The 12,471-nt window shown below is 46.5% G+C and overlaps 1 protein-coding gene across 1 annotated transcript in view; it reads left to right on the forward strand.

The window, feature by feature from the left end:
• The window catches only part of LOC126524322 (endothelin-converting enzyme 2-like), a 203,761-nt gene that overhangs the window by 162,395 nt on the left and 28,895 nt on the right, over positions 1-12,471 (forward strand). The window contains exon 16 of the mRNA XM_072286991.1: positions 12,122-12,187. Coding sequence (XP_072143092.1) covers positions 12,122-12,187 — 66 coding nt within the window. The remainder of the gene's footprint in view (positions 1-12,121; positions 12,188-12,471) is intronic.

Consider the following 12,471-nt stretch of genomic DNA (forward strand, 5'->3'; position numbering starts at 1 on the left):
TGGATGTTAAGAAGACAGACCTTATTATCTTCAAGCATGCACACAGCGAGGCGGCTTCCCTAACAATGGAGCCAGTGTTCGACGACACATTGTGCACGAAATACGTTCTAGAACATTCTCGTGGTTGCCACAACGTTCGAGGTAAGCACGCACGCCTACACCAAGATTCAACAGATCTGTATGGGCTATTAATATCATCATAAAGGTGGTGGCCTACGTGGCTGTGTCGGACGACACGTGTAAAGGAGTGATCCGCGGAATCAACCTGGATATCTGTGACGCAGAATTGATAGAGATGATTGTCAACTGGAGAAACCCCAGTGCTCTGAGGGTTCAAAAAAACAAGGAGACACCAACAGTGATTGTCTTGCTCGACGAACACAAGGTCCCCCAAAACGTCATGTGGGATGGTATTCACTACCCCTGTTCCTTGTATTGCAGGCAAGTAGACATTTGTTATGCGTACGGAGAATTGGGCCACAGGGCCGACGTTTGCCCTAAGGGCAAAGACCAGAAAAAATGCCGCAGATGTGGCATGCTCACACCATCAGAGGATCATCAACATCATCATCATCAGCCTGGTTACGCCCGCTGCAGGGCAAAGGCCTCTCCCATACTTCTCCAACAACCCCGGTCATGTACTAATTGTGGCCATGCCGTCCCTGCAAACTTCTTAATCTCATCCGCCCACCGAACTTTCTGCCGCCCCCTGCTACGCTTCCCTTCCCTTGGAATCCAGTCCATAACCCTTAATGACCATCAGTTATCTTCCCTCCTCATTACATGTCCTGCCCATGCCCATTTCTTTTTCTTGATTTCAACTAAGATGTCATTAACTCGCGTTTGTTCCCTCACCCAATCTGCTCTTTTCTTATCCCTTAACGTTGCACCCATCATTCTTCTTTCCATAGCTCGTTGCGTCATCCTCAATTTGAGTAGAACCCTTTTCGTAAGCCTCCAGGTTTCTGCCTCATACGTGAGTACTTGTAAGACACAGCTGTTATACACTTTTCTCTTGAGAGCTAGTGGCAACCTGCTGTTCATGATTTGAGAATGCCTGGCAAACGCACTCCAGCCCATTCTTATTCTTCTGATTATTTCCGTCTCATGATCCAGATCCGCCGTCACTACCTGCCCTAAGTAGATGTATTCCCTTACCACTTCCAGTACCTCGCTACCTATTGTATATTGCTGTTCTCTTCCGAGACTGTTAAACATTACTTTAGTTTTCTGCAGATTAATTTTTAGACCCACTCTTCTGCTTTGCCTCTCCAGGTCAGTGAGCATGCATTGCAATTGGTCCCATAGTTACTAAGCAAGGCAATATCATCAGCGAATCGCAAGTTACTAAGGCATTCTCCATTAACTTTTATCCCCAATTCTTCCCAATCCAGGTCTCTGAATACCTCCTGTAAACACGCTGTGAATAGCATTGGAGAGATCGTATCTCCCTGCCTGACGCCTTTCTTTATTGGGATTTTGTTGCTTTCTTTATGGAGGACTACGGTGGCTGTGGAGCCGCTATAGATATCTTTCAGTATTTTTACATATGGCTCGTCTACACCCTGATTCCGTAATGCCTCCATGACTGCTGAGGTTTCGACAGAATCAAATGCTTTCTCGTAATCAATGAAAGCTATATATAAGGGTTGGTTATATTCTGCACATTTCTCTATCACCTGATTGATAGTGTGAATATGGTCTATTGTTGAGTAGCCTTTACGGAATCCTGCCTGGTCCTTTGCTTGACGGAAGTCTAAGGTGTTCCTGATTCTATTTGCGATTACCTTAGTAAATAGTTTGTAGGCAACTGACAGTAAGCTGATCGGTCTATAATTTTTCAAGTCTTTGGCATCCCCTTTCTTGTGGATTATGATTATGTTAGCGTTCTTCCAAGATTCTGGTATGCTCGTGGTCATGAGGCATTGCGTATACAGGGTGGCCAGTTTCTCTAGAACAATCTGCCCAAATCTGCTGTTACCTGATCCTCCCCAGCTGCCTTCCCCCTTTGCATAGCTCCCAAGGCTTTCTTTACTTCTTCCGGTGTTACCTGTAGGATTTCGAATTCCTCTAGGCCATTCTCTCTTCCATTGTCGTCGTGGGTGCCACTGGTACTGTATAAATCTCTATAGAACTCCTCAGCCGCTTGAACTATCTCATCCATATTAGTAATGATATTGCCGGCTTTGTCTCTTAATGCATACATCTGATTCTTGCCATCAATGAGTTAGCGGTAAGAGGGAAAATAGAAGAATTCCAGAGGATCATCAATGTAATCCTAAGTGTGCCATCTGTGGTGGGGCACACCAAATGGTATGCCATAAGTGCAAACAGCGCTTCCAGGTACCATATATCGTGTGCCAAAGACGGCAGCGCCGCAGGCAAGCACGGCACGTGCAGGTGGCAGCAGGACCACGTGGCTCCGACACAGCTAGCGGCGGAGAAGCAATGGCGGGAGAGAAACCATTCTCCTCCCACCGCCACAACATATCGGCATCGAGAGGGCACTCCCGCTCCTGTTCCAGAGGGCGCCATGGCAGCAGATCGCGCTCTCGCTCCAGAGGGTGTGACAATAGCAGCAGACGCTCCCGTTTGAAAGGACAATTGGGCTCCAGGGTTCGAATCCAGGAACCAATGTCCTGGGCGGACAAGGCCAGGATGAACATCCCAAGCAGCAAAACAGTAACACAGGGCACCTCACCGGAGCATAAAAGAGAGCAATCTGAGCTTTTAATGCTTAAGAAAGAAAAATGCAGGACTTAAAGAGGCACTACAAATGCTGAGGTCTGCGTTCGAGCTCTTCTCCGTAACACGCGCGTGAACCCCGCGAAGTAGCCTTACCCATCACGGTTCAAGCAGAAGGGTCGAATAAGCGCAAAGCCATCCCCCCCCCCTCCCCGTGACCATGGAAAGAGAGCCCATGCAAACTGACGAGTCTGCCGCTCGGGACCCTAAGTCAGAGCCAAACATACTCTGACAGTGGTTGAGGAATCACTCACGCAGATGAGAGAGGCCTTAGCCATTCAATCTAGCACTATCGAGCATATGGACGGGAAGATCTCCCACCTAACACGTAGAGTTGGCATCCTTGAGTCTAAAATGAAAATGATAGACTCTAGCAACATCGAGACCATCACAACTGGCACCATTGCAAAAGCCAGGAAAGTACAGCAGGATCCAGATAACACGAGTTCCCTCCAGGCTATGCGATTTCAATAGAAATTAAAATGGCGGGACAAACCGGAAACATGATTATCTGGCAGTGAAATTGTGCCAGCTTCTTAAGGCACAAGGCTGCTCTATTGCAGCTCATCAAAGCACAAGCGTCAATGTTGCACATGCTGCTCTTGGAAGAAACACCTAGTGAGAAGGTAAATTTATCGGGCGATCATTCGGTTAGCCAAAAAGGAGAAAATGGAAGAGGTACCGCCACATTCATCAGGAAAGACACCTCTTCTCAGGAGCACGAAGTCAAAATGTGTAACTCGGATAAGAAATCCGGTCTCGAGGCACAGTTAATTGAAATCATCCCCCACGGAAATATCCGATGTAACATTTTCATCCTCAACTTTTACAGCTCTCCTTCAGCTTATAAGCATAATCTCCGCTCACTACTAAATAGGGTCGCAACCACCACGAAATCGCAGCCCTTAATCGTAGCAGGAGATTTCGACGCTTCCCACCCGGCTTGGGGTTATGTAACACAAACAAAGAAAGGGGCCAACCTAGTTGCAGCGAGTACAGACCTGAACCGAATGCTGGTCTCAAACCCACATTTCCCTGCGAGGCTGGGAAACTCGGTTGCCAGAGACACGACGCCTGATCAGCAGCAGATGGAAAAATGTGCAAAGGAGGCAAATGGACCTCTTCAAACATCTCTTAGATGATGGACAATCCAAGTGTAATCAGAGACTAGTCATAGACCAATTAATTAATAAGGGAAAAAAAATTGAAGGCACCTCAGAAGCCTCCATATTTCAGAAACTAGCCAGAAAATACCTTCCACGTGGCCAAAGCCCAGGTTCTCCCTCCCCCCTCAGTATGAGGGCACGCCTGCCCCAGAGCTGGACGCCCCCTTCTCGGAAGCTGAGATCAGGGAAGTGCTGCACAATCTAAACAGAAGGTCTGCCCCAGGCCCCAACCGGCTCTTGAGAAATTTGAACGACAAAACCATTCAAGCCTTAATGAAGGAGATAAATGGGGTATGGGAGGAGGGCATTGTACCAGAGAGTTGGAAGAAGACCACAGTGGTCGTAATCCCCAAGCCAGGTAAATCACCCAGCTTTCAGAACCTCCGTCCTATCTCCCTTACTTCTTGCATTAGCAAAGTAGCGAAACATGCAGTGCATAACAAGATATCGAGACACATAGAGCGGAACAAACTGTTCCCATATAGTATTTATTTTTATTTATTTATTTATTTATTTATTTATTTATTTATTAGTATTACCCTCAGGGCCAGAGGCATTACAGAGGGGAGTGGAACATAAAAAAAAAGACACTATACAGGTTTTTCTTCTGCTAATACAATGTTAGCTGAAACGTGAAGCAACAAAAATTCAAGCAATTGACGGATAACAAATATAATTACATAGTTGGTTAGTTACATTGCAATACATTAGTGTTTAAAACATTATGAAACTGGGAATATTGAACAGTGGACGTAACTGCTCCAGGAAGGTGGTTCCAGTCCTGTGAGGTGCGGGGTACAAATGATTGATAACATGTTTGAGTTAAGCACGACATTATTCCCACCTTTTGTGCATGATCGAAACGAGGGGAAATGTATGATGGAGGAAGAATAAGGTCGTTGTGTAGGGCGGGACTGTAGTATATCTTGTGGAAGAGACATAGGCGGGAAAACTTGCGGCGGCAGGCGAGGGACGCAAGCTGTAGGGACTCTTTCATTAAAGTGATACTGGCAGTACGACTGTAGTTTCCTATAATGAAACGGACAGAGTTATTTTGGACAAGCTCGAGGGCAGAGGTTAATATAGCAGTGCTGGGGTCCCAGATTGAAGAGGCATATTCGAGTTTACTTCGGACTAAAGATTTGTAAAGGAGGAGTTTTAAAGAAACAGAAGCAGATGAAAAATTGCGCCGGAGGTAACCTAACGAGCGGTTTGCATTGCTAATTATTTTGCTAATATGAAGAGACCAGGAAAGAGAGGAAGTTATGTGCACACCCAAGTAGCAATAGGATGTTACGGATTCGAGAGCGGAATTCTCGAGCAAGTAGGAAATGGGGTAAGAAGTTGTACGGGAGATGCGTAATACCTTACATTTTGTAGTGTTGAGTTCCATCAGCCAGACTTTACACCAGTTAGATATACAGTTGATATCGTTTTGAAGGATCGTAACATCATTTTGGTCAATAATTTCTCGGAAGACTACGCAATCGTCGGCGAATAAGTGAATGTTAGAGGTCACGCATTGCGGCAAGTCATTAATATAAATGAGAAACAGGAGAGGGCCGAGCACTGAGCCTTGGGGCACGCCAGAATGAACTGGCTTCAACGGGGAATTATAAGTGTTAGCAGACACGAATTGTGAGCGTCCGGTTAGAAAATATTCGATCCAGGAGAGAAGTTTCCTATCAATGTTCAATTTGCTTAATTTAAAGAGAAGTAAACTGTGGCAAACTTTTTCAAAGGCTTTTGCGAAATCTAGGAAGACACAGTCAGCTATAGAACGACGATCAAGAATTGTATGTAGCTTGTGTGTAAAGGAAGCTAACTGTGTTTCGCAGGAAAGAGATCGGCGGAAACCATGTTGAGCCTTCGAAAAGAACGAGTTGGCATCAAGGAAATTAACAATGCTTGTGTAAAGAACATGTTCGATGATTTTACACGGGATACTAGTTAGTGAAATCGGGCGATAGTTTAGGGGTGAATTTTTGCTTCCAGATTTATGAACTGGAACCACCTTGCCGACTTTCCAGTCGGATGGCAGTGTGGATTCATCAAGTGATTGTTGGAATATTTTGGATAGCATAATACTAGAATATATTTTGGTACTTTTTAAGAATTTCGCATTGATAAGGTCAATTCCTGGGCTTGAGGACACTTTTAATGATTCGATAATTTTTTCGATGCCAAGGGGTTGTATAATTACTGGATCCATTGTTAGAGAGTCAAAACGCTGCACGTTGGGAAGTGTTGTAGACGAGGCTATAACAAAATTACGGCAAAATACATCATTTAATACCACAGAGCAGTCGGCAACTGGAATCGCATCACCAGAAGAGTCAAGTAACGTGATTTCGCTATTACGGTCGGGGTGAATCGTTCGCCAAAACTTTTTTGGGTCATTACTGAGCATAGCTGGCAGGGTATTTTGTAGGAAATTATTACGAGAACATTTCAGTGCGGAGACATAAGCATTATTCGCTTTCACATATGCATCCCATCGCTGCTCGGAGGGAGAATGCTTGGCAGAGCGATAGAGCCGCTTTTTTTTGTTACAAAGTCGTTTTAAATTCGAGTTATACCAAGGTGCTGTTGTATGCGAAGAAATAGTGCGCATAGGTACGTGCTTGTCGATTAGTTCATGTACTTTTCTTGTAAACATATTCCAGTTAGTTTCGGTAGTACGGCTTTCAAAATCATCTAAGAAAACGTTGAGAAACGTAGACAGTTCGTTATTAATAGCTTCAAAGTTGGCTTTACTGTAATTACGAAGGGACTTTTTGACTCTCTGGTTTATCGGCTGACAATACTTTACTTCAAAACAGAGCGTTAAATGATCGCTAATACCTGGCAGATACGATAAATCAGAGACCATATCAGGACAGTTCGTTAGTATAAGGTCAAGCGTATTTGCCGTATTGTGCGATAGCCTAGTAGGTTGGGAGACAAGCTGATAAAGAGAAAATACCGAGCAAAGATTAATAAAGTCAAAGCTTTCTGATGAAAACGGTTTCAAAGCCGGGGGCTCAGTAGACCAGGAAATGTTGGGAAAGTTGAAGTCTCCCAGGAGAAAAATGAAAGCGTTAGGATGACGTGCAATAACAGTATCAATGGCATCATGTAAATGGGCAGCAAAATTTGGGCAATTATTGGGTGGACGATAGCAAACCCCAAACACAAAGCTTTTATGGCAGATGTAAGCGTGCGCCCATACAATTTCTAGGTTAGTTTGAACAGGAATATAGGAAGACGGAATATCTCGCGAACCAACATAACACCGCCTCCTACACGTGAGTCACGGTCACAGCGATAAATGCTGAAGCTAGGTGCGTCATGAAATATTTCGTTGTCAGTAATGCTTGGGTGAAGCCAGGTTTCAGTGAGCGCAATGATAGATGAATTACACGTGTCAACAACTGATTCAAGTGACTCACGCTTATTAAGTACGCTTCTGACATTTGCCAAAAGTACAGACACACTGGGTGCCGGCAACAAACCACCACCTCCCCTCGCGCTTACCTATGATGATGTTTCACCAGTCAAGTTTGGCGCTGAAGGTCGTGATACACTGTTAGTTGAATCACCAGAAACGGGCGGGTTTAGCTCTTTAATGCTGCCGCCGGCTGCGTCGTACACGTAGCGTTTATTGTGGACAATCAGCTTGTTGTGCCGCAGCTGGAAGTTCGGTGACCCGGGTAAACCTTTGGCGAATTCAACCAGCTTCCTTCTAGCATGGCGAGTGGCGGCGGAAATGTCTTCGGCAACTGACATTCTATCCTCTTTAAATTTTGAGCGTAATTCCAACACTTTTTGTCTAGTTTTAAAACAAGTAAACTTTATAATAACAGGCCGACATCCTGATGCTGTGAAAGTGCCTAAACGGTGTGCGCGTTCGATCTCGGATTCCGAGATGCTACTGCCCATCATGGTGGACAACACGGCAAGCGCTTTCTGCTCGGTTTGTTGCCATGTTTCACGTGCGTCAGGAATACCATGTATGATCAAGTTTTCGCGTCTGGATCGATCTTCTAGATCGTCTATGCGATGCTGGATTGAAGTTTGCTGTGACGTCAGGCGCGTGGCAGTATCCTGCACGGCAGCTATGTGATGACTCATGGAGCTAGAGTCGTTGCTTTTACGTTCAAGGGTTTCAATGCGGTTAAGCATGTCAATGAGCCTAGATTCTAATGTTTCTTGGTTAGACTTGATTGTTTTAATATCGGCTATTGCAGTCGCTTGGCCCAATGAAAAATCTTTTGATAGTTCCTTGATGCTGTCATTTGTCTTTTTCAGCATCTGCATCATGACAGCTATCTGCGCGTGCTCCGAATCGCTTTCGGTTTGAGTAGATCGAGTGCGGGCTGGACCAGGGTTAGTCTCAATGTCACCACAGCAGAGCAACAACAAAGAAGAATCAAAGCAATTGCACAAGGTTTCACAAAGCACCCGTGGGCATGGGAGCACTACCAAGCAGCGGTTGTCCGACCTTCTAGCGAAGATAGAAAAGCGGTTACACACCTGCGGAGCGTAGAAAACGAAGGGATTAGCCATGCTTCCGCGACGGCTGCTCCCATGCCCACTGAAAGCACACGGTGGCGGCCAGGCATATAAATACGAGGCGGGAGTTGATTCCAGCGTCGATCTCGTCAACTTGATACCAGGGAAATTGGTGATCCGAGGCATGAATTCGTTGAGTGCGCGCGCACCTTCCAGGCGGTAGTGCTGCGCAGGGCTTTCGGTGAGCGACAGTGTCAAGGGCGGGATGGCGGACGGCATAGCGACCACGTAGTATACCACCAGGGTAACAAGGGCCTGCGGAGCGTAGAAAACGAAGGGATTAGCCATGCTTCCGCGACGGCTGCTCCCATGCCCACTGAAAGCACACGGTGGCGGCCAGGCATATAAATACGAGGCGGGAGTTGATTCCAGCGTCGATCTCGTCAACTTGATACCAGGGAAATTGGTGATCCGAGGCATGAATTCGTTGAGTGCGCGCGCACCTTCCAGGCGGTAGTGCTGCGCAGGGCTTTCGGTGAGCGACAGTGTCAAGGGCGGGATGGCGGACGGCATAGCGACCACGTAGTATACCACCAGGGTAACAAGGGCCTGCGGAGCGTAGAAAACGAAGGGATTAGCCATGCTTCCGCGACGGCTGCTCCCATGCCCACTGAAAGCACACGGTGGCGGCCAGGCATATAAATACAAGGCGGGAGTTGATTCCAGCGTCGATCTCGTCAACTTGATACCAGGGAAATTGGTGATCCGAGGCATGAATTCGTTGAGTGCGCGCGCACCTTCCAGGCGGTAGTGCTGCGCAGGGCTTTCGGTGAGCGACACTGTCAAGGGCGGGATGGCGGACGGCATAGCGACCACGTAGTATACCACCAGGGTAACAAGGGCCTGCGGAGCGTAGAAAACGAAGGGATTAGCCATGCTTCCGCGACGGCTGCTCCCATGCCCACTCCAATATGGTTGGTTTCAGGCCCTTGCTTTCAACGCAGGATGTCATGCTCCTGCTCAAAACACAGATAATCGACTCTCAAAGCAAAGATGTAAAAGGGGTCCTCGCACTGGATCTATCCAAGGCCTTCGATACTATTACACATGACTATATCCTTAAGGAGATATCGGCCTTGAACTTAGGAGTTAAATTTGTCTTCTTCATTGCATCCTTCCTCAAGAGTAGGACAGTGGCCGTAAAGTTCAAGCAGTCAGTCTCGGAATCTTTCACACTCAGAAGAAGGGGTACTCCCCAAGGGGCAGTTATCTCACCCCCTTGTGTTTAATATAGCAATGTGCAAGTTGTCGGAAAGCCTTGAAGCAATTCCTTATGTAGGTGATGCATTACGTTGAAACGGGCAGAGATATAAGGTTAAATGGGACTGTGTTTACTCTGCAGAAGATATGGCCGGTACAACCAGTATGGCCGAACATTCGGTTCGCCCCGCTACGTCGTCTCTTTCGTCCTGTTGGTGATCGTCATCTTTGTCCCTCTCATGGCACACTGACAATATGCTGACATTACAATCTTGTGTCCCGGAGGATTGGAGGTGACGGTCGAACAAGCTCTACAGGAGGCCCTGGATGTTACAGAGTCTTTCCTGGAAGGTACAGGACTGGCACTATCACCTGTAAAATCAGAACTCCTGCTGTACAGATAGGCTAGACGAGGTACTAGGGGACTCACCCCACTCGATCAGGTGCCCATTAACGTTCGTACCAGAGATGGGCACACCATCCCTATCTATCACTCTATCAAGATCCTAGGGCCTTCAATAGACTCAAAGGGCTCTAATGCTAAGACTATGGCCTATCTCACCACGAAAACGGAGAACATTCTTAGATTAATAATGAGAGTGTCCAACAAGAAAGGCGGCATAGGCGAGGAAATACTCTTAAGGGCTCACCATGCTTTCCTCATGAGCCATGTCATTTACATAGTCGCGGCCCTCAATTGAACCAAAATGGAAAGAGACAAATTAGACACACTCATGCACAAAAGTGTCAAAAGGGTGCCTGGCGTGCCTGGTGTGCCAATCATGGCTATCACTGAGAAACTGGTGACGTTGGGAGTACACAACATAACTTCGGAGTTAATAGAAGCACAAAAATAAGCACAAATTATTAGATTATCAAACTCCAAAGCAGGCAGAAGACTGCTGCATGCAGCAGGCCTCCATCCTAGCTTCAATCAGGGAGATACCACACAACGTAATATTCAAACAAGGAATTCCTTTATTGTAGACCTTTTTCCAAGAAATGTCCACCCCCAACACAATAAAGGTCGAAGGTTAGCGAGGGCTAGAGCTTTCTTAAAGAACATATCCGGAACAGAGACCTTTGTTGACGTGGCGCAACACGCCAGTGCCAAGTTTTTCATAGCAATAGTCAATGACAGGGGAGAACTCCTCTCGGCAGGCTCGCTGAAAACCTCCTCGGTCGACATGGCGGAACAGGCTGCTATAGCTCTCGCATTACTTGACACAAAATGCACTATAGTGTACACGAACTCCCGAGCAGCCATTAGAGCGTTCGTATCAGGATTGATAGCCAAAGAAGCAGCCAGGATTCTGAACGGCAAACCCCCCTCTGACATTATTAACCACATAGTCTGGTTCCCAGCTCACATGGGATCAGACATATTACGTACTGGGTCACCTGAACCCCAATGAGATAGCCCACAACCGTGCACGAGGTTTCATATGCCGCGACAGGGTGGTGTCTCGGGTGAGTTCGGGAGAGCTCGTCCACAGTGATCCTCTAGTTACTTTTCACAAAATCACATCTCATTACAGAGGGAATAGGCAGAGTTTTCCCTTCCTCCATCATAAGCTCAACAGGTCACAAGCTGGCACGCTCCGCATGCTCCAGACGGGGTCCTACCCCTCTAGGGGCTTTCTGAACATGCTTCACCTGGACATTGATCCACTCTGCTCAGATTGCGGCACTGAATTTTGCTCATTAAGTCACATGCTCTGGCAGTGCCTTGTGTTACAGGACTTTAACCTAGAAGAATACTGGATGAAGGCCATCACAGACACGAAACAAGACCTCCAGCTCCTGTCTGTCCAGAGGGCCCGTGAACGAGCAGAGAGGCATGGCCTCTCTGTTCCGACATGGGACTAGCCAACAGCTGGGTAGGGACCTACCTAGCAGTCCCCCTGCCTAGCTCCTTAGGACTCCAATAAAGTTGTTTACTACTACTACTACTACTACTACTACTACTACTACTACTACTACTACTACTACTACTACTACTACTACATGGTTGAAGCCTTATGCATTAATAACAAACATGGTAATAGTGTAAAGACTGCTTAGTCAGAGACTGCTCAGTTGGTTTTTTTCTCTTGATCATTGCTTCCAGCACAAGTGTTGCAATGACATGTTTGTTTGTGTTTTTACAAACTAGTTGAATGCCCATCCTGTGCATTTCATCCTAGTTTTTCGCTTCTGGCACTGTGATTATCTCATATTCAAGTCAAACAAACCAGCTTTCTGCCTCAACTAAGGTAGCATGAAAAGGCAGCTTGCCTTCAAACGTGAGTGTAAGGCATTCAATAAATCCTCTTACGCTGCCCGAGTGGCAGCCCACCATTTCCAGGGCACTTACATGAAATTAGTTTTGTGCCACTACTTTAGCAGCACTGAAAATCCACTTCAAGTATTACTGCATCATGTACAGCAATGTGTGTCATTGTGGTTCTTTGCAGGTCAATGGTCCTCTGGTTGCTCCTGAAGCACTAGCCGACCTTGCTGGCATCACAGCTGCCTTCAGGGTAAGATGCACCCTCGCTGAAGCAGTTCCTTTGCATGGGGACTTCGTGTGCCAGGCTAGGCTGCTCACACCTTCTGTACCAAGCAACATTATTCCTGAATTAGACTTTGTGAAATCATTTTGGACCAGCTGGTCATTCAAGGTTTGGCAAGATTTTGAACCATTTTTACTGTGCCTTTGGACGATTTACTCAACCACTTTGAGAACTAAGCCTACCACTTGGCTTAACCACCCAATACCCTGTTGATGCTCCATCCAGTAGCAGTGGAACGCACATAATAGTGG

This window comes from Dermacentor andersoni, chromosome 3, assembly GCF_023375885.2.
Source record: "Dermacentor andersoni chromosome 3, qqDerAnde1_hic_scaffold, whole genome shotgun sequence".
NCBI lineage: Eukaryota > Metazoa > Arthropoda > Arachnida > Ixodida > Ixodidae > Dermacentor > Dermacentor andersoni.